General features: G+C 54.7%; 1 protein-coding gene across 1 annotated transcript in view; it reads right to left on the bottom strand.

The window, feature by feature from the left end:
• The window catches only part of ARHGAP8 (Rho GTPase activating protein 8), a gene marked incomplete at its 3' end in the record, with an annotated part of 65,140 nt that overhangs the window by 40,192 nt on the left and 362 nt on the right, over positions 1-24,586 (bottom strand). Inside the window, 4 exon segments of the mRNA XM_082635302.1 lie at positions 436-464; positions 467-525; positions 7,760-7,901; positions 11,372-11,487. Of these exon segments, the coding sequence (XP_082491428.1) occupies positions 436-464; positions 467-525; positions 7,760-7,901; positions 11,372-11,470 (329 nt within the window). The 5' untranslated portion in view covers positions 11,471-11,487.

Below are 24,586 nucleotides of genomic sequence, written 5' to 3'. Positions count from 1 at the left end.
GGCCCTGAGGGAGCTCCCTGGTGGCTTAGTGGTTAAGATGCCAGGGTTTCACTGCCGTGGCCGGGGATTCAATCCCTGGTTGGGGAACTGAGATCCCGCAAGCCGCATGGCGAGACCAAATAAATTAATTAATTACAAAATAAAAGGGCCCTGAGTCCAGAGTTCAAGTCTGTGGACCTAAAGCCACCTGAGGCGGGGGGAAGACATCAGTCCTGCGGGTGGGACTGGTGACCTGGCACTGACGTGACATCCACCTGAGGACCTGCTAGTCAGTCTGTCTGTTAGCCTGTGACCTGGCATATCCGCTCTGTGCTGAGAGTGACGGAGAGGCACCTGCACAGGGAGGGGGACACACACGGGAGTGGGGTGGGGAGGGTGGCCTTCGGAGGGGGTGTGTTCAAGGGTGTGTGTGGAGGGGGCACAGGGCAGACTTAGCCCAGCAGCCTCCTGTGGCTGAGCTCGCGAGGGTTGGGGGCATCTGGCAGCAGCAGAGTGTGATGGCTTGTCTTCCGAGGCGGTCCTCCCCTGCAGGGCAGACAGCCATGAGCCCTGGTCCCAGCACGGACACCCAAGTCTGCTGTCTCTTGCCACAGCTGGGGGCGAGCCCAGAAAACAGCAGCCTCTGGACCAGCCCACCTGAGCCAAGAGGCACGGGAGGCTACAGTGAGGTGGTGGCCGCACCTGCTGGACGGGCACCCACTACCTGACACTCCGGGTACCTTAGCCAAGGTAACCTTCACCACCACCTGCATCCCCAGAGCGCACGCTTGCTGCCCGTACCTGTGGCCCGGACGGCGTCCAGCAATCATTTACTGATTGACGGGCGGACTGGTTATAGGAAGAGTATCAGAACCTGGAGAAAATAGAAGGGTGCCCCTCCAGCAATGTACGCGATTCTGAACTCACTTTAACTCACAGTGAACAAGTATTTACAACTGTTCTCAGACATTTACTTAAAATGAGAAGAATGACAGCCGAGCATCCTCATCACCGGCCAGCTCTGAAGGGCGAGTCAAGATCACACACATGCGCACACACTCACACGTGCAGACACACACACACATCACGTGCCCTCGGAGTCCCGCCTGCTGCCCGGCCAGGACAGCCGTTTGTTATTTATGACACGTCAGCTTCTCCCGGGAGCCTGCAAGCCACTGGGACGTTCAGAATTCGACAGTCATTTCAGTTTCCAAAGACAGCGGCCTTTTCACAGGTTCCTTGAGAATTCTGGTCATGGTTTCTGTTTGTTTAGAAAGCTCCTGTTGAAAGTGCTGCGCTGGAATCCACACATTTATCTGCTTTCCTTGCCAGATGGGCATTTTCGGGCATAAAAACCTTCGATGGCTATGCCTGGAAGTACAAAGTGTTTTCCAAACAGTGTTTCTACCATCTTGGAGGCCAGGGTTCCACGGCTCACCTGAGCCTGTGCTCATCTGCGAGAGGGAAGGGAAAAGGATGACTTTGCTTCTGAAGATATGAATTGTTTGTGCAGCTACTGAAGGAACATGGAATTGAATGACCCTGGGGCTGAAAGGGAAGTCAATATCCATGTTGAAATGTCGAAAACAAAAAAATGAGGAGCATTTTTATCACTGGAATCAGACCAAGTGGAGAGTCTCGGGGACGTGCTAAGTGGTTTGGTGAACGGAAGGCCAGCTCTGGAGCAAAAAGACCAGGTATGGCCCCTGCCTGGCCCCATGGTCCAGGGGAAAGGACAGGGACGGCGTGGGGGGAGTGTCTGCCCAGCTCTGCGAACCCCTCTCTGAGAACCAGCCAGGGCTCTATCAGCCACGTCCACATCTGCAGTAACTTCACAGGTGGGGGCTGCTGTCCGCCCCAGGCCAGCCCTCACTTCAGACACCAGCTATGTGTCAGGGGTCCCCAGGCCACCCCACTTCTGACCAGCTGCCTATAGATTCGGAGCTTCTCACTACCACCCTCACAACCGATAATTCATCGGCTCACAGAACTTGGGAAAGCGCTATACTTACAATTAGTTTTCTTATAAAGAATACAAATCAGGACCCGGTAAGAAGGGAGATGCACAGGGAGTCAGGTGGGGGGGTCGGGGGTCCTGGCCATGGAACCTGTGTGCCCCCTCCCCATGCAGTCAGGACATTGACCACGCACCATTACCACCAAACAGCTCCACTGAGCTGCTGTGTCCAGCGCAATTGTTGGGGTTTCATTACATAGGCATGACTGGCTGAATCACAATCCAATCAATATGCAGCAACCCATGCATCCACACGTCCATCCATCCAGCCATCCAAACATCCATCCATCCACACGTCCATTCATCCATCCAGCCGTCTGTCCATCCATCCATCCATCCATCCATCCACACGTCCATCCATCCATCCATCCACACGTCCGTCCATCCATCCATCCGTCTGTCCATCCATCCATCCATCCACACGTCCATCCATCCATCCATCCGTCCATCCACACATCCATCCATCCATTCTATCCATGGGTACTGCTGATTAAATCATCGAGCTGGTTTACTGAGCTTGGTCTCCAGTGCCCCCAAGGCCACAAAGCCCCAACCCTCTAGTCACATGGCGAGTCTCTCCCGCACAGAAGCTCCACCCGGAGTCGTCTCGTGAGCATAACTATCTGGGGGTCCTGCACGAGTCACCCCCTAACATAAACTATCACGAATCACTAAGATACTCCTATCACTTGGGAAATTCCAAGGATTGAGAGGCTACCTCCTGGGAACTGGGACAAAGGGCAGACACATTCTTTACTGCAGTGTCCCATGACCCTGCACCCCAGCCCACTGTCCGCTGTGCCAGAGGGGCCTCCACGCACCAGGCTGGCGATGCAGGAAGAGAAGCAGCAGGAACCAGGGCCTCGGACGGGGCACGCCACCGACACGACACACCACTCCCAGCTTCGGGGCCCAAATGAGAGACGGTGGTGGGACGGAGGGAACGAGACTACTGTGACGAGGCGGGCGAGTGACCCTGGGGAGCCTGCAAGGGGGGTCAGGGGTCACTGGAAGGCCCACCCAGGTGCCAGCTGGAGGACGGCCAATGGCAGGATGTCCCCAGTGGAGACTGCCCGGTGGAAGGAAGTGGGGGGAGGCAGAAGGAGACCTGCAGGCCAGCGATGGGGGGTGGGGAGCCAGAAGGCCCCCGCAGAGAGTGTGGGTGGCCAGGCCGCTCACTGGGGAGGGAACACAGGAGGAGGTGGTGGGGGGCACTGTGTGGGGCTGTGGACACGGGCTGGGGCTCCACCGAGGACCCCTCAGGGAGGTGATGATGGCCTGGCGGTGGACGAGGGGCTGGGAGGCCGGTGGGAGCAGCTGCCTGGTGTGGTGGGTCGCAGGGAAGAGTGAGGTTCACTGACGAGAACCCCCCACCCTCCATCCTCTCAGCGCCCTGCTGGCCCCGGTCGAGTGCCCCTGCCCTCGGGCGGGCCCCTGAGAAGAGGAGGGCAGCTGAACGCCCACACCCCGCAGCAGTGAGAAACATCGGGAACAGAGCAGCCCAGCACCCCAGGGACACGGAGAACCTAGGAAGGCGTGGAAAGCTTCACAGAGGTGGGGGGATGGGCATGGGGACGTGATGCCCCCGCCAGTGAGGGGCGGCATGGCCACCCCCAGGCCAAGGGCGAGCAGCGGGAAATTCCCAACAAGTCACACGTCAGGCTCTCAGAAAACCCGGGGAACCTGGTGTCCAAGAATGAGATGCCTCTGGGTAACGCCAGGACACAGTAGATCTGCAGCAGAGGTCAGTGGCCTCCCCGTACACTCGGGCCCCACTTCCCTCCCACCCCCAGTTTCTCAGTTTGCCAGTGGCGGAGGGAGAGGCACCTCAGACCTACTGCTGATGAGGGGGCCCTGTGCTGGCCAGGCGAGGGGATGTGCTCCTGCCCAGAGAATGGATGGGGTGTGGAGACAAGGGCAAAACAGGCAGGTAAGGGTCTGAATGATGAATTCCCCCCCGAGGAGTCTGGACTCAGTTCAGCCAGCAATGGGGTAGGAGGGGCTCTGGCCAGGCTGTGAGCCCCTCCTGCCCTGCCATCTGCAAACGAAAGTAGGGAGGGTCCCTGGGCAGAGCACAGCATGTGCAAAGGCACTGAGACAGGGACATACAGTATACAAGGCCAGCACCCACGTCGGGCCTGGTTCCTTTCCCCTATGAGCATCCTGTTTACAAAAAACACTGATTTCATTCGATAAACACTTACTGAACACGTACTGTTTGCAAGTCTATCCACTGGCACGAGGCTGAGCTATGGAGGTCAGCTACTCTTGAAGGCATTTTACCTCCCCCAAAACTGAAAGGGCAACTCACAGCATTTTCCTTTCACATCAACAGATTTCTAAATGTCCTGCCAAATTAATATCACAGCATTATTCAGATTCGACAAACTTTCATGCAGCTTAGAACAAGTGCCACGGTGGGTACATTGGGTTCCTTATGCTGTTCTCTCTACCTCTGATGCATTTGAAAATTTCCATAAAAAAATGTGAAAAAGGAGGGAGGGAGAGAGGAAGAGCCAAGGCTGGGCACTCTGCCCATCGGGACAGAACCCCTGCCCCACGCACCAGCCGGGCAGCCCTGGGCCAGCCTCTCTGCTCATCTACAACGTGGGGATAAGAGAACTGACTTCGTGGGGAGCAGGAAGGACTAAATCCATAGCTTGAATAAAGCCATGCAGAGCTGGCACACAGCAGGTGCTCAATAAATGTGACCCGTTACCACGTGTCCGGCAGGATGGTGGGTGCTTCCAGGTGTGCTCTTTCATTTGTGGGTGTGGAAATCGAGGCCCAGAGAAGCCAAGTGAGCCACCGGCTGGCTTCAAGGGCAGCACCCCCAGCCCGGCCTCCATGGCCTCCTCTGCCCCTGGAACCCCATGTTCCGGGTGGGGAGGCCTTCGCACTCCCGCAGCCCCTGCGTTCAGGCCTCCTCCGCAGCCGTGAGGAGCCCCGGGACCCCCAGTCCTTCCGCTCACCGAGCAGTCGCTGGGCATCTGCATTAACAACGTCAATCAAGATGAGTTTGGGGCTTCCCTGGTGGCGCAGTGGTTGAGAGTCTGCCTGCCGATGCAGGGGACACGGGTTTGCGCCCCGGTCCAGGAAGATCCCACATGCTGCGGAGCGGCCGGGCCCGTGAGCCATGGCCGCTGAGCCTGTGCGTCTGGAGCCTGTGCTCCGCAACGGGAGAGGCCACAGCGGTGAGAGGCCCGCGTACTGCAAAAAACAAAACAAAACAAAAAAAAGATGAGTAGATACCCTTGCTGCTCTCTGGCAGCACAGGCCAGTGTATCGAAACAGGCTTCAAGATGACGATATATGGGAGGAAATGAAAACTATCAATAAAATGCAAATTCTACAAGGCCTCGGTTTAACTCACGACCCCTTCTTCTCCCCTCGCTGTTTACAACACGACATTGTTCACTGTCTCCGAGACAGGGGGAGCCCTGTTTATGCATAAAGAAATGATTCCCTGAGCTGAGAATCGTGACACGCCCACCACCACCCATCATTGGCTCCGAGAGTAAAGGACGATTAAAACGCGTAATAAAGGCATCAGCGATCTCACTGGGACTAATGTGGGAGTTTGTTTAGGTTTTTATTTAAGGTTGCTAACTGTTTTTTTGCAGGAGTGAAAGGGGATTTGAAGACTCGTTTTGTCTGTGCCCTGTAGGAAATCCCAGCTGGGGTCTGCATGGTTGTGAGGGAAGCTCTGGCTGTGAAGGTGGTGACTTGTCAGTCACCCAGCAGGACCAGGTCCAGCATGTCCCTCTGTTCTCTCTTCTCTGCCACGCGCCTCTAAGATTATACCTCCCACCGCCTCTGATCCTGGGGTGGAACTTTCCCTCTGCCCACCCTGCTTTCCAACATCTAATATGCCTCTGAGCTCACAGCCCCAGACCCAGACTGGAGCTTCAGAAGATGACCACCACTCTTTAAAATATTTTTTATTTTTTATTTTATTTTTTGGCTGTGTCGCATGGCTTGCAGGATTTTAGTTCCCTGACCAGGGATTGAACCCAGGCCCTCAGCAGTGAGAGCGCACAGTCCTAACCACTGGACCGCCAGGGAATTCCCTAAAATATTTAAATCAACACTATCTTTTTAATTTATTTATTTATTTTTGGCTGCATTGGGTCTTTGTTCCTGTACACGGGTTTTCTCTAGTTGCAGAGAGCGGGGGCTACTCTTCGTTGTGGTGCGCAGGCTTCTCGTTGCAGTGGCTTCTCTTGTTGTGGCTCACGGGCTCTAGAGCACAGGCTCAGTAGTTGTGGCGCACGGGCTAAGTTGCTCCGCAGCATGTGGGATCTTCCCGGACCAGGGCTCAAACCTGTGTCCCCTGCATTGGCAGGTGGATTCTTAACCACGGTGCCACCAGGGAAGTCCCAACACTATCTTAAGACTTAAAATTCTACAAAGTTTCCATCTGGCCAAATACACAGTCCCTTAAGGTAATAATGAGAGATCATCCAACATAACTTTTTTTTTTTTTTTGCTGGACATGGGCCTCTCACTGCTGTGGCCTCTCCCGTTGCGGAGCACAGGCTCCGGACATGCAGGCTCAGCGGCCATGGTACACGGGCCCAGCCACTTCGCGGCACATGAGATCCTCCTGGACCGGGGCACAAACCTGTGACCCCTGCATCGGCAGGCGGACTCCCAACCACTGTGCTGACAGGGAAGCCCCCAACATTACTTTTTGATAAGAGTCTTTGGCTCTGGCCATGGTCCTGATGTTGAGCCCTGGGGGAGGCGGCACCTGGGAGAAGCCCTTGGTGGGGAGGGACGCCTGGGTACACCTGAAGTGGACCCCTGGGCGGGGCAGAGTTCCTGGATTGGCACGTGCCACCTCCTGGAGAAGGAAAAAGGGTTCCAGGTCCTGAACTGTCCCCCAGGCCGCTGGCCACACAGGAGTGTGAACCTGAGTTAGGGCCGAGGGGACAAACCTGGACACCAAGGTGAGGCCCAGGAGGAGGAGGGTAGAGGACTGGCCCTCAGGGAGGGAACCCCGGGCTCTGCTCTCACCATGTGCTCCAACTGGAAAAGCCACAGGCTTACCCAGACTCGGAGTGGGATTTACACCACGTACACCCTGGTCTCCAGCTTGCAGAGGGCAGATCATGGGACTTCTCAGCCTCCATAATTGCGTGAAAGCCAATTCCTATGAGAAATCTCCTCGGATACATACCTCTATATAGCCTACTGGTTGTTTCTCTAGGGAACCCTGACTAACACGCCGCCCATGTGAGAAGTGTACCTGGAGTGGCCCTGATTCCTCAGGATCAATTAAAGCGATGCAATAGACTCTCCTCTGGATTGACATATATACACTAATATGTATAAAATAGATAACTAATAAGAACATGCTATATAAAAAATAAATGAAATAAAATTAAAAAAAAAAATAGACTCCCCTCTGGCCACTTCTGGGCGTGGGGCTGCTTGCCTTCCGAGTGTTGCTTTTGATGAGTTGTAGCATAACAGTCCCGGGTTAATCAAGCAATTCATTTAATTCTGGCCTGCACTCTTTAAAGAGCTATTTGAAGATGCTGCCCGGTGGCTACTCAGAGCACTTGGTGGTGCTCTAACATCTGTGTCATTTGCGTTTTCAAAACACTGGCAGGTACTTTTGTTCCTCTGTGGTTTTCACGCTATGGGCACAGCCAAGCTGGAGTGAGCAGCCCTACTGAGCCCGCCACATGCTGCAGGGCCCTCAGGAAGGCTGGCACTGTGGTGTTCCTGGGAACCGACCACCCAACTAGGACTCACCTGCCACCTGCAGGATGCCGTGTCGGGCCACGTCATAGAAGGGGTGATTCATGCTCAGCACAGGGTCCGGGCCAGCCATGGGAGCCACTGAGGGCCTTCTCGTGGCACCCAGTGCGGTGGCCTCCCCCTCATCTCTCTGCAGCTGTGCAGCAGATGACAAGGATGAGAGGAAGTAGCTGTATTTCCGAGGAAGGAGGAGAGCGAGGGAGCCTCCTGACGTCTTTTTACTGGACATGCACCTTGCCTCTGCTGTGCACCCACTATGCACCTGCTCAGTACACTGCACCATGGAAGGAGAAAAATGAGACCCAAGAGCTGGAGTATCTTGCCCACTGACAGCAGTGGAAACTGAGGCTCAGAGGGGAGAATGACTTGCCCGAGGTCACACTGCTAATCGGCAGTAAGGTGTGGACGTGAACTTGATTTCCCAGCTCTAAACTCTGACTCAGGGCTTTCTTGTAAGATGCTGACACTGGCAGCTGGCAGGAAGCCGTGGCTGGGGTCAAGGGAAGAAACCGGGGTCACTGTGCTATGAGGCAGTAAGAAAAGGGTTGTCCAGGACATGGAAGCAACCTAAGTGTCCATCAACAGATGAATGGATAAAGAAGACGTGGCACATATATGCAATGGAATATTACTCAGACATAAAAAGAAACGAAATTGAGTTATCTGTAGTGAGGTGGATGGACCTAGAGTCTGTCATACAGAGTGAAGTAAGTCAGAAAGAGAAAAATAAATACCGTATGCTAACACATATATATGGAATCTAAAAAAAAAAAAAGGTTCTGAAGAACCTAGGGGCAGGACAGGAATAAAGACGTAGAGAATGGACTTGAGGATACGGGGACGGGGAAGGGTAAGCTGGGACCAAGTGAGAGAGTGGCATGGACATATATCCACTACCAAATATAAAATAGCTAGCTAGTGGGAAGCAGCCGCATAGCACAGGGAGATCAGCTTGGTGCTTTGTGACCACCTAGAGGGGTGGGATAGGGAGGGTGGGAGGGAGATGCAAGAGGGAGGGGATATGGGGATATATGTATACATATAGCTGATTCACTTTGTTATATAGCAGAAACTAACACACCACTGTAAAGCAATTATACCCAATAAAGATGTTAATAAATAAATAAATATGTTTAGCTTAAGCAAAATAAGAGAAAAAGAAAAAAGAAAGAAAAAGAAAAGGGCTGTCTTCCAAAGTTTAATTTTAGTACAGGAGGTTCCTTCATACAAAACAAATCCAGGTTCCTTCAGAAATGTTTTCAGGGACTTCCCTGGCGGTCCAGTGGTTAAGACTCCGCTCTCTCAATGCAGTGGGCGCAGGTTTGATCCCTGGTTGGGGAACTAAGACCCCGCATGCTGTGTGGAGTGGCCAAAGAAAAAAAAAAAGAAAAAAAAATGTTTTCAGTTGGAAAATGAACAGAAAATTCAAATTTCAGGTGAGGGTAGACTTCGGCCCCCAGATGTACTGGGATGAATGGTATGACTCCAAAATCCACGTCTACCTGGAAACCCACAATGTGACCTCATTTGGAAATAGTGTCTTTAGAGATGACATGAGTTAAGATGAGGTCACACTGGATTAGGGTGGGCCCTAAATCCAATGACATGTCCTTATAAGAAGAGGAGAGGACATCCAGGGAGAAAGCCACTCGAAGATGGGGTCAGAGACTGGAGTGACACGGCCACAAGCGCAGGAGCACCTGGGGCTCCGGAAGCTGGAAGAGGCAGGAAGGATCCTCCCCTGCAGCCTCCGGAGGGAGCACGGCCCTGCTGACACATTGATTTTGGACTTTTAGTCTCCAGAGCTGAGAGAGAATACATTTCTATTGTCTTAAGGCTCAAAGTTAGTGGTACTATGTTCCAGCCGCCCCAGGAGACTGACACAGCAGACTGGCACCGAGACAGAACAGCTGAGTTAGCATCAGCAGGGGGCATGACGGGGTGGGGTGAGGGGTTAGGGAGGAAGCTCTGACTTTTCCTAACAAATTCTGAAGATGATCCTGATGCAAAGCCAGGTCTGAGACCCCCTGATTCAGACCCACACCCCATGCCAGAGAGACCCACCCACGACCCCAGGGTGGCCCATCTGTAGCTGGGGGGACAGGCCCAAGTGAGGCTGCCCCACGTGGTCTGCAGCCTGCCTCCTGTGGCCTCTCACCCACCGGTCCCAGAGCCACCCCCACTCCTTGGTGTCCCCTGAGCCCATGAAGGCCCGGGGAGGGGGGGTGGACGGGGCAAGGCCCTTGTTTACCAACAGTGTGACAGGTCCCAGAGCAGGACCAGCGTGGGAGGCTGCAAGGCACTCCTCAGCCACCCAGTCGTCTAGCAATATGTACTGAGTATCCCCACGTGCAGGGGACAGTTTTAGACAGCAGGGACACAGCATGAAACACAGAGTCCCTGTGGTGGGCAGAAGAAAGGCCTCCCAATGATGTCCACGTCCTGATCCCCAGAACCTGAGACCATGTGACCTTAGATGGCAAAAGAGACTTTGCAGGTGTGATTAAGGTAAGGATCTGAGATGGGGAGATGATCCCCCGGAGCCCTCGAGGGAGTGCGGACCGGCCCAGCGAAACGCATTTCAGACAGTGTTGATTTAACCCACTAATTCGGTGGGACGTTGTTACAGCAGCCCAAGGGGACGCGTGCACTTTGTCCTCAAGGGCGGCCTTCTGGTGGGGTTGGGAAACAGACAAGAAAGAAATGTCAGGCGTCAGGGACAAATGCTGATGAAAGGTCAAGCTGCGTGAGGGGGTCGTGGTGGGGGCCGAGTGTGTCAGGTCTGAGCAGAGGCGGGAAGGAGGGGAAGCAGGGAGCCAGGCTGGAAGCTGCTGGAAGGGGAATCCAGGTGGAGGGAACCACGTGCCAAGGCCATGAAGTGGCTGCAGGGAGTCCCCGAGGAGAAACAGAGAAGCCCAGCAGGGACCTCTCTTCCCAAGGAGCCGGAGCCGCTGAGGGCTTGGAGTCAGTGAGGGTCATGCTCCATCCCCACTAGGGTCCCTGGGCAGCTGAGTGCAGGGCAGGCGGCAGAAGGCAGGGGGCTGGTCCCATCGCCATCCCGTGCAGCCCACCGAGGTGAGGGGTCAGACCAGGCGCTGTGCCCCAGGGTGGGGGAGAACAGGCTCCCCTGAGGAGCTGTCGATGGACGGGCATAAAACAACAGGCGGGGCGAGGACGGAGTGTCCCAGAAAGAGGACAGGGTCCCCAGCGGGGTGAGCGTAACAGGTCACTGTGGCCAGAGGGAGAGCAGGGGTGAGTGGCCAGGGTGAGCCAGACCACGGGGCCTCAAAGCCATGGTGAGGATCTGGGTTGTGTCCAGAGAGCCCTGGAGGCCACCGGGAGGGTCAACAGAGAGCTGGAGGGTGGGAGCAAATGCCAGGGACAGCCTCGCACAGAGACAGAGGGGAGTGTGTGGACCAGGCTAGAGCCCGGCAAGGCCAGGCTGTGCTCTGGGGCTGGGCTGACCTGTGTCCACTGAGGGTTATCCACCTCTTTTTACAGGGTTAGATTTTGTCAGCCACATAAATATATTACCTATAAAAATAAATGGGCACCGCCAACCTCCTTCTCCCGGGATGGGGCTGGAAGAGAACGTACTTTACCTACTTCGGCCAGATCCTCCAACCCCAGCCCGGACATGTTCTGCTGGGGGGCAGGGTGGCCCGGAGACACCGTGGGGATGCCACCTCCTGAGGATCCGGGCATGGGATCCTTCCAACGCCCTGAGGAAGAAGCACACGGAACCCGGGGGACGTTTAACACAAGTGCACCGGGCTTGAGGAATGAAGGAATGCCCTTCACGTGGCCCACTGGCTGTTTAATTTCCCTTCTTGACAAGAAAAAAAGCAGCCACATCTGATTCACCCAGACCTCAGATCACTTTGGCGTTTGGGGCTCAGCCTGCCCGGCCCCACCCCCTCCCCCGCCCCCCCACCACCACGTGGGAGAATCGCCTCTCAATGAACAACTCGAGGTCCCAGGAGCCAGACCCCTGGACGGTGGCATCCACCCCACGTTTGGGCCCCTATATCTGATCTCCTCCTCCGCAGGCTCTGCCCCCTGATGGGCGCACCTAGACGGGGCTCCGCTCCTCAACGGTCCCATGTCCCGGGGGAGCACAAAGGGCAGTGGGATGGGGGGGACATGTGGAGTGAGAACAGCACTTCCAGGGCCAACGCACTTCGAGGACAGCATCGTTCCTGCTTCACCACCGCTTCAGAGATACACACACTCACTCCTGTACCCACTTTACAGAGCGGGTACCCAAGGCCAGCAAAGATCACTTAGAGCTGCTCATGCCCGCATAGCTAGTAATCACAACTACAGCTAAGAGTTACCACCTGGTTATTCTGTGCCTGGGATGCTGCTTCAAAACCTGTGCAAATCTTTACAAAACTGTTAGTACCCAAACAATGGAATATTATTTGTCCATAAAAAGGAATAAAGTACTGACACCTGCTACAACATGGATGAACCTTGAAAACGTCATGCTAAGTGAAAGAAGCCAGCCACAGAAGATAACATGATTCCATTGATAATATCCAGAATAGGCAAATCCATAGAGACAGAAAGCAGATTATTGGCTGCCAGAGGGTGGAGGGGAAAGGGGGGAGTAGGGAGGTGAGAGCAAAGTAGCATGGGTTCTTTTTTTTTGCTGGCTGCACTGCATGGCTTGTGGGATCTTAGTTCCCCCACCAGGGGTCAAACCCACGCCCTCAACAGTGAAAGCACAGAGTCCTAACCACTGGCCAGCCAGGGAATTCCCTGCATGGGTTCTTTTGGAGGTGAAGAAAATGTCCTAAAATTGACTGGGGTGATGGTTGCTTATATCTGTGACTACACTAAAAACCACTGAACTGGGACTTCCCTGGTGGCGCAGTGGTTAAGAATCCACCTGCCAATGCAGGGGACATGGGTTCAAGCCCTGGTCCCGGAGGATCCCATATGCCGCGGAGCAACTAAGCCCGTGCACCACAACTACTGAGCCTGCACTCTAGAGCCCGCGAGCCACAACTACTGAAGCCCGCGCGCCTAGAGCCCATGTTCCGCAACAAGAGAAGCCACCACAGTGAGAAGCCCGCACACCATAGGGAAGAGTAGCCCCCGCTCGACACAACTAGAGAAAGCCCACGCGAGCAACAAAGACCCAATGCAGCAAATAAGTAAATAAATCAGTAAGTAAGTAAATAAATAAATAAATAAATAGAGCAGTGAAAACATTCCTGGGGCAACTGGCACAATTTGAATGTGGCCTGAATGGTTGATGACGTTAAAGGAATTACGGTTAATTTTCTTAGATGTGAGAATGGTATCGGGTTATACAAGAGAATGTCTTTACACTCAGATGCTAAAATAGTCAGCAGGGAATGGCAGGAGGTCTGCCACTCACCTTCCAGGAGTTCAGCTAAGAGAGAGAGAAAGACAGAGACAGAGAAAACCCGTAACGAATGGTACCAATTTCCAAATCATGGTAAAAAATGTGTTTTCTTACATGTTTCTGCACTCTGAACAATTTTCTTAAAAACAGTTGGAGACAGATGGAGGGAAGGAAGGAGCGGCCCTGGCGTGCTTCCATCACCCCACTTATCAGAGAACAAAACCAAGGCCAGAGGGGCCTATGGTGGCTCAAGGCCACACGGCGAGTCAGCCCCAGGATGCCCCCTAGGACTTCTGCCTCTATGGCTTCTCTTGGCACAGGTAAGCCTGGGTTTTTGTTTTTTTTTTTAACTTATTTTATTTATTTATTTATTTTTGTCTCTGTTGGGTGTTCGTTGCTGCATGCAGGCTTTCTCTAGTTGCGGCGAGCGGGGGCTACCTTCGTTGCAGTGTGCAGGCTTCTCATTGCAGTGGCTTCTCTTGCTGCAGAGCGTGGGCTCTAGGCGCGTGGGCTTCAGTAGTTGTGGCACACGGGCTTCAGTAGTTGTGGCATGCGGGCTGAGTAGTTGTGGAATGCGGGCTCAGTAGTTGTGGCGCTCCAGCTTAGTTGCTCCGTGGCATGTGGGATCTTCCCGGACCAGGTCTCGAACCTGTGTCCCCTGCATTGGCAGGCGGATTCTTAACCACTGCGCCAACAGGGAAGCCCAAGCCTGGGGTTTTGGTGTTTCCCTTCTGATAGCTCTCCACTGTCCAGGGGCCATGTCGCCAGTGACCGTTGCCTGGCTCGTGTCCAGTTTCAATCAGCCTCCTCCCTCCACCCCCTGCTGTGCTCCGCACCCCCAAGCACTCTTCCCACCCCAGGCCACCTGCTCCCTCAGGGGGACTCTGCTGCCACAGATGGCTGTGTGGCCTTGCCAAGGCTTGTGCCCTCTCTGGGCTGAGGAGGAGCAAGAGCCCTGCTGGCTGCTGGTGGGAGACCCTGGGCAGGGCTCAAGGGGGGAGGGCAGGACAGGGGGAGGGAAGGGAAAGGGGGACAGAGAGCCCAGGAATAGGCAGGCGAGGTCTCAGCAGTCACTGGCACAACCTTCTACACCGTCCCCCGACACGCACACATCCTGGCTCCCCCGTGCCTGCAGTTCTGGGCCGTCACGTCCAGCAAACCCCTCGCTGTGACACCATTTCCTAGTCCAGCAGACGATGATTCCAGATCAGCCCCCCAACTGCCCACACTTCATGCCGGAGACTGGACCTGCCACTGCCCCTGCCTGTAAACCCCCACGCCCGCCCTGGCCCGGGGCCTGCATCCCCCGTGTTCTTCAGAGACCACAGCTCCCAAGGGCCGGGGGCAGGGGCAGGTTGGGCTGGGCGGGGCCCAGTGCACACACAGGATCGGGTTTGCTCCTGGCAGGATGCAGGGCACGGAGCACCAGGCAGGGGAGGCCCTGCGCTGCCCCAGCCCGGCCCGCCACCCATCTTCTCCACGTCGGGAACAGAGGTCCACCTTCCAAATGCTGCCTTCCCCAAGCTGGGGACCTGGGAGGGCAGCGGAGGTGACCCCAGGCCCGGGAGCCTGTACCCAGGCCTGGCAGGCAGCCACCCTCTAGCTGCAGTGAAAGTGAGAAAAGAAACTCGATTGTCTACACCCACAGCTCTGGACCTGCCCGGGCAGTCGGTCTGAGAGGAGCACTGGCCAGGAGCCCTGTGAGCTGCAGACCTGGCGCACGTCGGTCATCTGTCCCTGGTCACCAACGAGCCTGGCTGCCAGGCACAGGGGCCCGGGGGCTGTTGCCACCCTCGGGGGGCACCCGGTCCTGTGGGGGACTCGTGGCCGCCCTGTCATTCCACTGACACCTCACGACAGGTGAGAGGGGGTCCCGAAGTCTGAAGATGGGGGGAGGCCACCGTGTCCCCGCTCCACCCTCAGCCCCTCCCCCTAGTCCCCCATCTTCCAGTCCTGCATGTCCCCCTTTGGTGGGCCAGCCTGGAAAAAGCCTGTTACCAGCCTGTTAACAAACAGCTTGAAAGCAACCTTCCGAGGGCACCAGGGGCCCCTGATTGAAAAGGCAGGGGCACCTCCTGGGGGACCCGCCCACCCAGGGGCAGGAACATGACCACCGGGGTGAACCACCGAGGGGCCCCAGGCCTCCTCCTCAGCCCCCGGGGGATGGGGGGGACTCCAGCTGCACTGAACCCAGCAGCACAGCCTGAGGCCCCAGAGCCTCTGAAGCCAAGAAGGCTTTGTGTTTCCTCCAGACTCTGCTGTAACCAGAATGCTTTTCACTCCTTTTTTTTCCTCTGCAAGCTCAGAACCTTTCCCTGACCGCCTAGCCGAAAACAGCACTATTTGCTTTGAAGCTTGTGTGCTTGGGCCTGAGCGTGTCATACATAATCTGTGCTTTGTTGTGGCGACGAAGGGCTAGCTGGGGCGTAACTGTCAGCGGAGCCCTGTGAGCCCAGAGTCGAGAGTAGAATCAGGCTCTCCTCCCATCGTGGGTTGCTCCCCTGGGCTTGGATCAGAGCCTGGTGGCCTCCCCTGGCCCCCTGCTGCATATGGCCAGCAGGACCCCACCCCAAGCAGGACGGGCACATGGCCAGGGGAAGGGAAGGAAGCCACCCCCGTGCTGCCCAGGTGATCCTCAGGAGGCCAGTGTCCTGCTGCCACCAGGCACCACATAGCTGGTCTGTCCTCCCCAGGCCCAGGAGCCCCAAGTGGCTCTTACTGGCTGGGAGGCCCCCATGGAGCGGAGGGCTCCTGCACCTGGTCAGGCTGGTCCCACCGGCCTTGTGATGGTTGACTTTATGTGTCACCTTGGCTGGGCTACGGTGCCCAGTTGTTTGGTCAAACACCAGTCTAGATGTTGCTGTGAAGGTGTTTGTGGATATGATTAACATTTACAATCAATTAACTTTGAATAGGGACTTCCCTGGTGGCGCAGTGGTTAAGAATCTGCCTGCTAATGCAGGGGACACAGGCTCGAGCCCTGGTCCGGGAGGATCCCACATGCCGCGGAGCAACTGGGCCCATGCGCTACGACTACTGAGCCTGCACTCTGGAGCCCGCGAGCCACAACTACTGAGCCCACGTGCCACAACTAATGAAGCCCACGTGCCTAGAGCCTGTGCTCTGCAACAAGAGAAGCCACAACAATGAGAAGTCCGCGCACCACAAGGAAGAATAGTCCCTGCTTGCCATAACTAGAGAAAGCCTGCATGCAATGAAGACCCAAAGCAGCCAAAAATAAAATCAATTAATTAATTAATTAACTTTAAAAAAATTAACTTTGAATAAAGCAGATTACTCTCAATGGTGTGGGTGGGCTTCGGCTAATCAGTTGAAGGCCTAAGAGCAAACACCGGGGTTTTTTGAGAAAGAATTCTGCCTCAACACTACAACACAGAGTTCCTGCCTAAGCTTCCAGCCTGCTGCCCTGCCCTGCAGATTTCAGACTCGCTGGTCCCCACAACTGCATGAACCAATGACTTAAAACAAATATCTCTGTATAAATACCTCCTATTTTTTGTTTCCGCTTCTCTGGAGAGCCTGACTGATACAGGCCTCTTACACAGTCAGATTCCTCCTTCCCACAAACTGTCAGAATCACAAAACACTGGCACCAAGAAGGATCACAGTGAACATCTTGTGCTGTCAACTTGGTCATTGTACAGCAGGAAAACTGAGGCCCAGAGAGGGGAAGGGGCTTGCCCAAAGCCACACAGCAAGCCCATGGCGTTGGATCTTGAAACCAGGTCTCTTGACTCCAGCCAAGAGCCAAAATGGCTCCAAATTATGGTAAGAAATGTCAAATATATATATTTTTTTAATGCAAGGAGGAAAGTAACCATGTGCACATCCCACCACCTGGCACCAGCCATGGTTGATTGACTTGGCTACAAATCTGGGGGCTCCCATGACCCCCACTCTGGTTTAGTAATTTGCTAGAATGACTCACAGAGCTCAAGAAAGTGCTTTACTTACAATTACCAGTTTATTTTAAAGGCTACAACTCAGGAACCGCCAAACAGAAGAGATGCACGGAGCAAGGTATGGGGGCGGGGCTGTGCACGGAGCTCCCAGGCCCTGGCTGGGTGTGCCACCCCCCAGCAAAGGGATGTGTTCACCAACCCGGAAGTCTCCTGGTTCCAGAGTTTTCACCCAAGTTTCATTACACCGGCATAATTGATTAGACCACTGCCATTGATTAAACTCAGTCTCCAGCCCCTCCCTGCTCCCTGGAGATTGAAGGGGGAGCTGACGGTTCTAACCCTCTCATCAGGAGGGTGGGTCCTCTGGCCGACCAGCCCCCATCCTGATGCTATCTAGGGGCCCCACCTTGAGTCACCTCATTAGTATGGCCTCAGGTAAGGTCAAAAAGGGCTAATTTTGAATAAAATTCACTCCTATCATGCAGGAAATTGCCAGGTTTTAGGAGCTCGGTGTCAAGAACTGGGGACAAGGATGAAATATATATTCATATTATACAGTAGTCCCCACCTTCAGGGCAACTCCTGCTCATCCTTTTGACCTCCCTTTCCAACCAGAGTGTGTCAGGCCCCTCCCCCACACGCTCCCAGCACCTGGACCCATCATTCGCCCCTCTGGTACCCATCATTCGCACCTCTCAACCAGGTACGAGTGGATACATGGTTCTGTGATCCTTTAGTTAACATGACGGGGGGGCTCCCTCACCACCACCCCGAGGTGGGGTCTGGACTCTATCAAACAGGATCCCTGAGCACCAGGCCCGGCATATACGGGCCCTCCGTAAATGCCGAAATCAAATGAGAATAAACCAGACATTACAAATGGACCCTTCTTCCTCGGCAGTGGGCTTCAGAGCAGCAGCTCCATCACCCCGGACCTGCCTTGCCCTCCACCTGAGCCCACACACGCCTCAACTCCTTCCTGAACCTCTCGCTGCCAAGCCCCTTCCCTCTGAGCCAGGCTCCGTGGCCCGAGGATGGGGGACGTGGGCACCGAGGAGCCGCCAGCATCGCGAGGCCGCGCTGGCTAGAGCCATGGACCGGGGTAGGCGCAACACGGCCAGCACGCAAAAGAGGCTTCAAATCGCCCGACGGTTCTATGTATAATTCATAGCAAAGTGGTTTGTTGCTATGAAAATATATTTGCACGTTACACAAATAGACCCTCACAGCAATTATCTTAATGCTGTAGCTACAAATTATCACCTACTTACCTCGGGCAAATTAGCACCAAATTTAATTTGAGTGGCGCGGACGATGTGCAGGGCGCACAGAGCAAGAGCCCTCGGCCGTATCTGTAGGACCTGGTTCTCGGCTTTAGGCTCAGGATGGGGCGTCTGATAAAGGGCTCTGCGGGGAAGAGAGGCGGGCTCAGGGCCATCCAGGCCTAACCCTGTATTTACAGGGAGGTCACGGAGACCCAGAGAGAAGGGGGCTGGCACAGGGTCCCACCTGGGCAGGGGAGGCAAAGTCAAGGCATGAGCGGCAGGGGCTGAGAAGGGGGCCGCCTGAGTTGAGATTCCAGAGTCTCCGGGTTGCACCCCATGAAGAGTAATTTTCACCCTTTTGTCTCAGCTATGTCACAAATTTAGTTATACAGACCCCGCTACCCACTCTTTATCACAAACACCATTGGGTCCCCGACACAGGCGAGAAGGCAGATGTAGATCATTTGTGCAGGTAGCGGGGCCAGAAGCCACTGGAACCTGGCGTGACACCCAAAGGCGGCAGCAGCAAGGTCCAAATGAGCTGTGACCTGCTACAGGACTCTGTCAGAGGCCTGCCCGCAAGTCCCAGGGACAGTGGGCACTCTGAAAAGACAACGGGGGGTCTGCAGAGAGACCTGTGGCTCTTGCAGACACCAACCTCGAGACTTGGGGCCGTTCCCCTCCCCAGCATCCCTGTGGCCCTGCCCACGGTACCCAGGTGCTCGCTCAGGTGTGCACCCCTCACCTGCACAGCCCTCCAGCTGCAAAGAGCTGACCCACCCCACCTCCCAGCCTGCCTGATTACCAAAGAGGAAGCCTATCTCCCCTCTCAAAGGTTTGCTGAGGAAGCCAAGTTGAGCCAATCAGCATACGGCAACTTTCCTGGCCACAGATATAGGGTCATTCAGGCCTATGAGGTATCAGGAAAAGCTTTCCAGGTGCTTCTGGGAAAGAAGATCACTTGCTGTCCTGAGAGGGCCACTGGAGGAGTTTCTCTCCACACACCTGTGTATAAAGATGAGGCCTGGAATGGCTGGAGCCAATGTGCTGCCACCCTGAAGATCCAGCAGCCCACAAAAAGGGCAGGAAATTGCTCAGCCTTGATCAAGCCATACCTGATCTCCATAGCATCCCCAGACCATTTCAGCTACATGGGCCAATATGGCCGCTTGGACTTTTGGGTTCAGAGCTGGGTTTTCTGTCTGTTACACTCAAAAGCGTTAGGATGCCCCCAGACCCCACACCTACCACAGGCTGGGAGAGGGGCTTCCTCCAAACTCTGGCAGCCCTCATCAGCCTACACCAGGTGTCCATGTGTCCTTCTTGACCCATCACCGTTCCCTGACAGCCGGGGCCATTTCTGACTCACGCTTGAGCCCCAGCACTCATCCAGCCCAGGACATGAAAGGAACTTGGGGTGTCTGTTGAATAAGAGAGCAGGCAAAGTGTACGCGGCAGAGCCCCGCATTCAAAGCCTTCCTGGCCCATCTCACCAACACCCCCCCTCCGCCCCAGGTCACTCCCACTGCCCACCTTGCTCGCTCCACTGTCTGCCATCCCAGGCTGCTGTGTCCCGGAAGAGGACGGACACAGCTGGGGACTCTGCCATGATCTCCATCATCCATACTCAGACCTGTCGGGTGGGGGGACCCTGGGTCCTCTCCTCTCCTCCCTAAGGGATATTAAATCCCAGGCTCTCCACCCCCAAACCCAGATCTCAGGCCCAGACCTCTCCCCCAACTCTCAACTCAAATATCCCAACTACTTACTCCACACCTCCCATGACACCCTCTGAGTGCCCACAGCGTCCTGTAGTTCTTGGAATAAAATTCAAACCCCTACAAACACCTGAAAGACTCCTGTGGCCTGGCCCCACCGCCCTCAGGAACTCATCTCATACCACTCCACGCCACCCTCATTGTCTCTGCTCCAGCCACAAAAGCCTCAGGGTTGCTCCTCAAACATGACAAGCTGTTCCTGCCTCAGGGCCTTTGCACATGCGGTCCCCTCTAGCTGGAACACACAGCTCCTGCAGGGAGTAAATGATCCCATGGTTTCTATTACTACCATTGGCTCAAGTCCAATTCAATAATTCGGTCTGAATCCAAATCTACCTCCTCACTGGCCTCCTTGGAAAGCAAAGTGGTATCCACAGGGCCCCCATAAACCAACACTCCACCTTCAGATGCTTCTGTATAGAAAGATCTTGTTACAGTTTAGCCGGGTCAAATAAAGACTTGCCCCCGATGAAGCCAGAGAGAAAAACACCCCAAGTCCCCGGGGAAGGTCAGGCCACTTGTACTTTGCAGAGCCAGGGATCTGGTTCTGATCCCCTCTGTACCCGATCCAGACCCCTCTACCTCTGCAGCATTGGCCCCCAGCCCCTGCGCCAGCACTGTGAGCATGGAGCACAGATGAAGAGTCAGAGGAATGGGTTCCAGCCCATGTCCCCCCCCCCACTCAAGATGCCTCCTCAGTGAGGCCGGTCCGTTCTTCTCAGACCCCACTCCCCCATCTGTGAAATGGGCACAAGCCCTGCTCCACCAGTGCCACAGTGAGGATCAAATAAAGGGCAGGTGTGACATCACGCTGAACGATCCACCCTGGAGGCAAATGCACGGTAACGGTCACCAGGGCTGTGGAAGCCACGTACAGACCACTCCTAAAGAGGCCAGGCAATGGTCAGAAGACAGATTAACCTTATTTGGATCCTGACAAAAAATAAAAGAAATGTTTATATTTGAGGCAATTGGGATTCTGAATACTAACTGGGTATTGGGTATTAAGGAATTATTGTTCATTGTTTTAAGTGTGATAATAATATTGCGGTCATGTTATAAAAGTGGAGGCACCCTGCAGTATTCATGGAGCACAAGGATTAAAATAACACGGGAGCAGGGGGTAAGCGGGGGGGAGGGGTGTGAGCTGGGGGGGGAGGGGGGAGGGGAGAGCAGGTGGGGCTGAGCGCAAGCCAGGTTGGCTGCAGCGTGGTAGCGGCTGAAGCTAGGATGTCTGCTTCCTTCTGAACATCTGAAATTCTGCATCACGGGAAAAACTTAAATAAATCCATCAGCCCTCCTACCTAATATGCAAGGTGTTATAACAGCATAGACCTGGGAGCTTTAGGGACACGGGTGGGAGCAGAGACCCTCACAGCTGCAGGGGCCTCAGAGGCCCCTAGAACTCGATGGAGATCGTGGCCCAGAGAGGAGGTGCTTTCCAGAAGTCCCACACATGCCCTGCTGGTCCACATCCCAACCACAGGCCATTTTTCTGTGGATGACAAATGCCCCAGCCCAGACAGCCTCCTGGCCACTGGTTTCCTTTGCTTGTTTTAATTTTATGACCAGGTGGGGGGAGGGAAGGGGCAGCTCCCAGAAGCTTCTGGACTCCTGACCTGCCAAATCAGTTCCTGCGATGGAACAGTCACAGGCTCCGACTGAAACAAACTTCTCATGCCCTCCTCTGTCCAAGGTCACTGAAGAAAGAACCGTTTGCCACACCCCCCACCCACCCCGGGGCAGGAAGAGATTCCACACAAGCTCTGTCCCCACACGTCTTCCCTGGTTGGGCGCAGGGATGGGGGGTGGGGGGGGAGGCGGGACGAGTACTGCTAAGTGTAAACACCTATAAAGGTGCCCTGCCCTGTTTTAGGCACTTCGCACACATTAACTCATTTGTTTCTTTCTCCCAGGAACCCTAGGAGGAGGTGATAACACTGCCCATATTTTACAAGGCACGGAGTAGCCAGCTCCTCTGGTTAGCAACTCACGGTCACATGGCCAGGATGGGGGTCGGGGTGTCAGGCTCCAGCACCAGCTGTTAACCAGTGCACTCTCTGACGGCACTGAGCATCCATGTTATCCCCTCTGAGCTTCAGGACACCCTGCTGCTTGATGCCCATTTGAGAGGTGAGAAAACGAGGACCCAACTCAGCCTGGTCTCCTGCCTTCCAGGGACCCAGAAACCGGGACAGTGGCCAGATCCAGCTGCCAGCAGCTCTGGGAGCCTCCAGGCAGATGGCTGGGATGGGACCCTGCAGCTGAGCCCCACACGGACATCTCTGAGGTCATCCCCCTCCCTCAGTGCCGAGCCCGGAAAGGGACCCTCAAATGTACCCTGGGCGGCCCCGGAAGCCTCTGGATACATGTGGCACATCTTCCTTGAGCATCAATTTTAATCAAAGGATTGAGGGAAAAGTTAAGTAATTTATCTGAAAAGAAACTGAAAGCATCATTTTCATATCCCTAAGCTATTCTCACATAGATTTGAAGGGCAGTCACTGGCAGGCTTGGAACGTCTCCACCCAGGAGACAGACCTCAGGGCCCTGGGAGGTGGCTGACCGGGTGGGGAGGGTGTGGACGCTGCAGCCACAGCACAGCAGGCCTGGCTCTCCATTCACTGGCCATGTGACCTCAGAAAGTCATCTAAACATCCCTGCCTCAGTCTCCTCATCTGTAAAAGGGGACAGTAACAGCCCCTGCCTCATGAGGCTGGTGTGAGTGAGGAATGAGGCAATCAAGTGGACAATTAGGGCCTGAGAGCCAATAGCAAAGGTGCCCGTGATGCTTTTGGGGAAGGATGGCCAAGGGCGGCCACTTTACACGTCAGGAGGCTGAGTCCCCAAGAGGGAAAGTGACCTGCTCCAAAACTAGGTCTCTGACTCCCTCTGTGGTTCATTCTCCCCCTCCTGCTGCCTCTGTGCCTTGGTTTCTCCATCAGTAAAAGAGGGTAAAATCAGGGAATGGGTATGCACGCCAGGCACTTCCAAGGTGGCTGAGCTCTTGCTGGAAGCCACCATCCATGGCGTGCCCACAACCGACTCAGCTGGAACTGGCTTGTTAGGGAGATGCCAAGATCCATGGGATGTTTAGTCAAGTTTCCAGACCTTAAAACATCTCGCTGCAGCACCCATCAACAGATGAGTGGATAAAGATGTAGCATATATACATAATGGAATATTACTCAGCCATAAAAAAGCATCAAATATTGCCATTTGCAAAAATACAGATGGACGTGGAAGGTATTATGCTTTGTGAAGTAAGTCAGAGAAAGACAAGTACTTTTTCACTGATATGTGCAATCTAAAAATTAAACAAATGAATACAACAAACAAACAAACAAAACATCTCACTGAGGTTGTGCTTCAGCGACTCAATGACATCAACCAAGTAAATTCCTACCGGCTCCACCTGACCACCTGTCAGGTACTCCACAGGTATTTCTACCCCCACCTCACATGTGACTTATCCCCAGCCAACTACAGTCCCCCAGCCTCTGTGTAACCTCAGTGTGCCACAACCTTTCCTGCCTATCTCTCATCCATCTTCCAACTCAACTGTCACTTCCTCCAGGAAGCCCTCCCTGACCTCCCACAAGCCCCTGACCTCCCACAAGCCCCTGGCTTCCCTCTGTCACATAGAGGCTAGACTTGGAGTCCTCCGTGGACAGGGGACTGGGGAGGTGGCTGTCCACAAGGACTAGCCTGGCTCAGGCCAATGCACTCTGTCTGTCTTCACCCCTCGGCCCCTGCCCTGCTGTTGGTTTGAGAAATGGTTTAACGTCACTGCATTAAAGGAGAAACTCACAAACAAGACCCTAAAACCACCAACAGAGACTGACCAAAGGATATTTACTGTTGAGTCTTAGATTTTGAGTTCTCACCAGGACAAATGTCAACACTGTGTTTCACCATCAATAAGCACCGCGTGCTTTGGAATCCACACAGCCTCCTCACAAAACCTCAAAGTCTGTGGCCTCCAGACAGCCAAGGCCAGGTCCCCACCCCGCCGACAAGGACTGAGGAACTCTTCCCCTCCCACCCTGCTTCCTTCTCCTGGTGCCTTAGCCTCCACTCTTAACACACCTGCCAGGCCCTGGGGAACCCCCAAGCCAGTGCTGTTGACAGTGGCGAGTGGCGCCGGGCCAAGGTTTAGGAAAAGTGAAAGCGTCCAGGGCCTCTCCCCTAAATGGTGATTTGGGAGGCTGATTTAAGTTTTGGGCATATTAAGTCTTGGGGGTCCATCCCCTGTGATGAGCGGGCCCGGCACCCCCAGCCGGAGCCTCTGAGTCTGAATCAGCGCAACAAATGCTCAGCCTCAGTTTTCTCATCTGTGAAGCGGAGCGACGCTTCCTGCCTCCCAAGTTGGAGCTGAGGGAACTGATGTGGACCCGGCCGGATCGGAGACCCTGAATTTGGGGAGGAAAATGGGGGAACGGTGAAAGTTTGGGCTGAGACGGCCCAGCCGCGGGAGA

The sequence above is a fragment of the Mesoplodon mirus genome (assembly GCF_964341445.2).
Source record: "Mesoplodon mirus genome assembly, chromosome: 11".
NCBI lineage: Eukaryota > Metazoa > Chordata > Mammalia > Artiodactyla > Ziphiidae > Mesoplodon > Mesoplodon mirus.
This window is presented reverse-complemented; position numbering and strand designations above follow the sequence as displayed.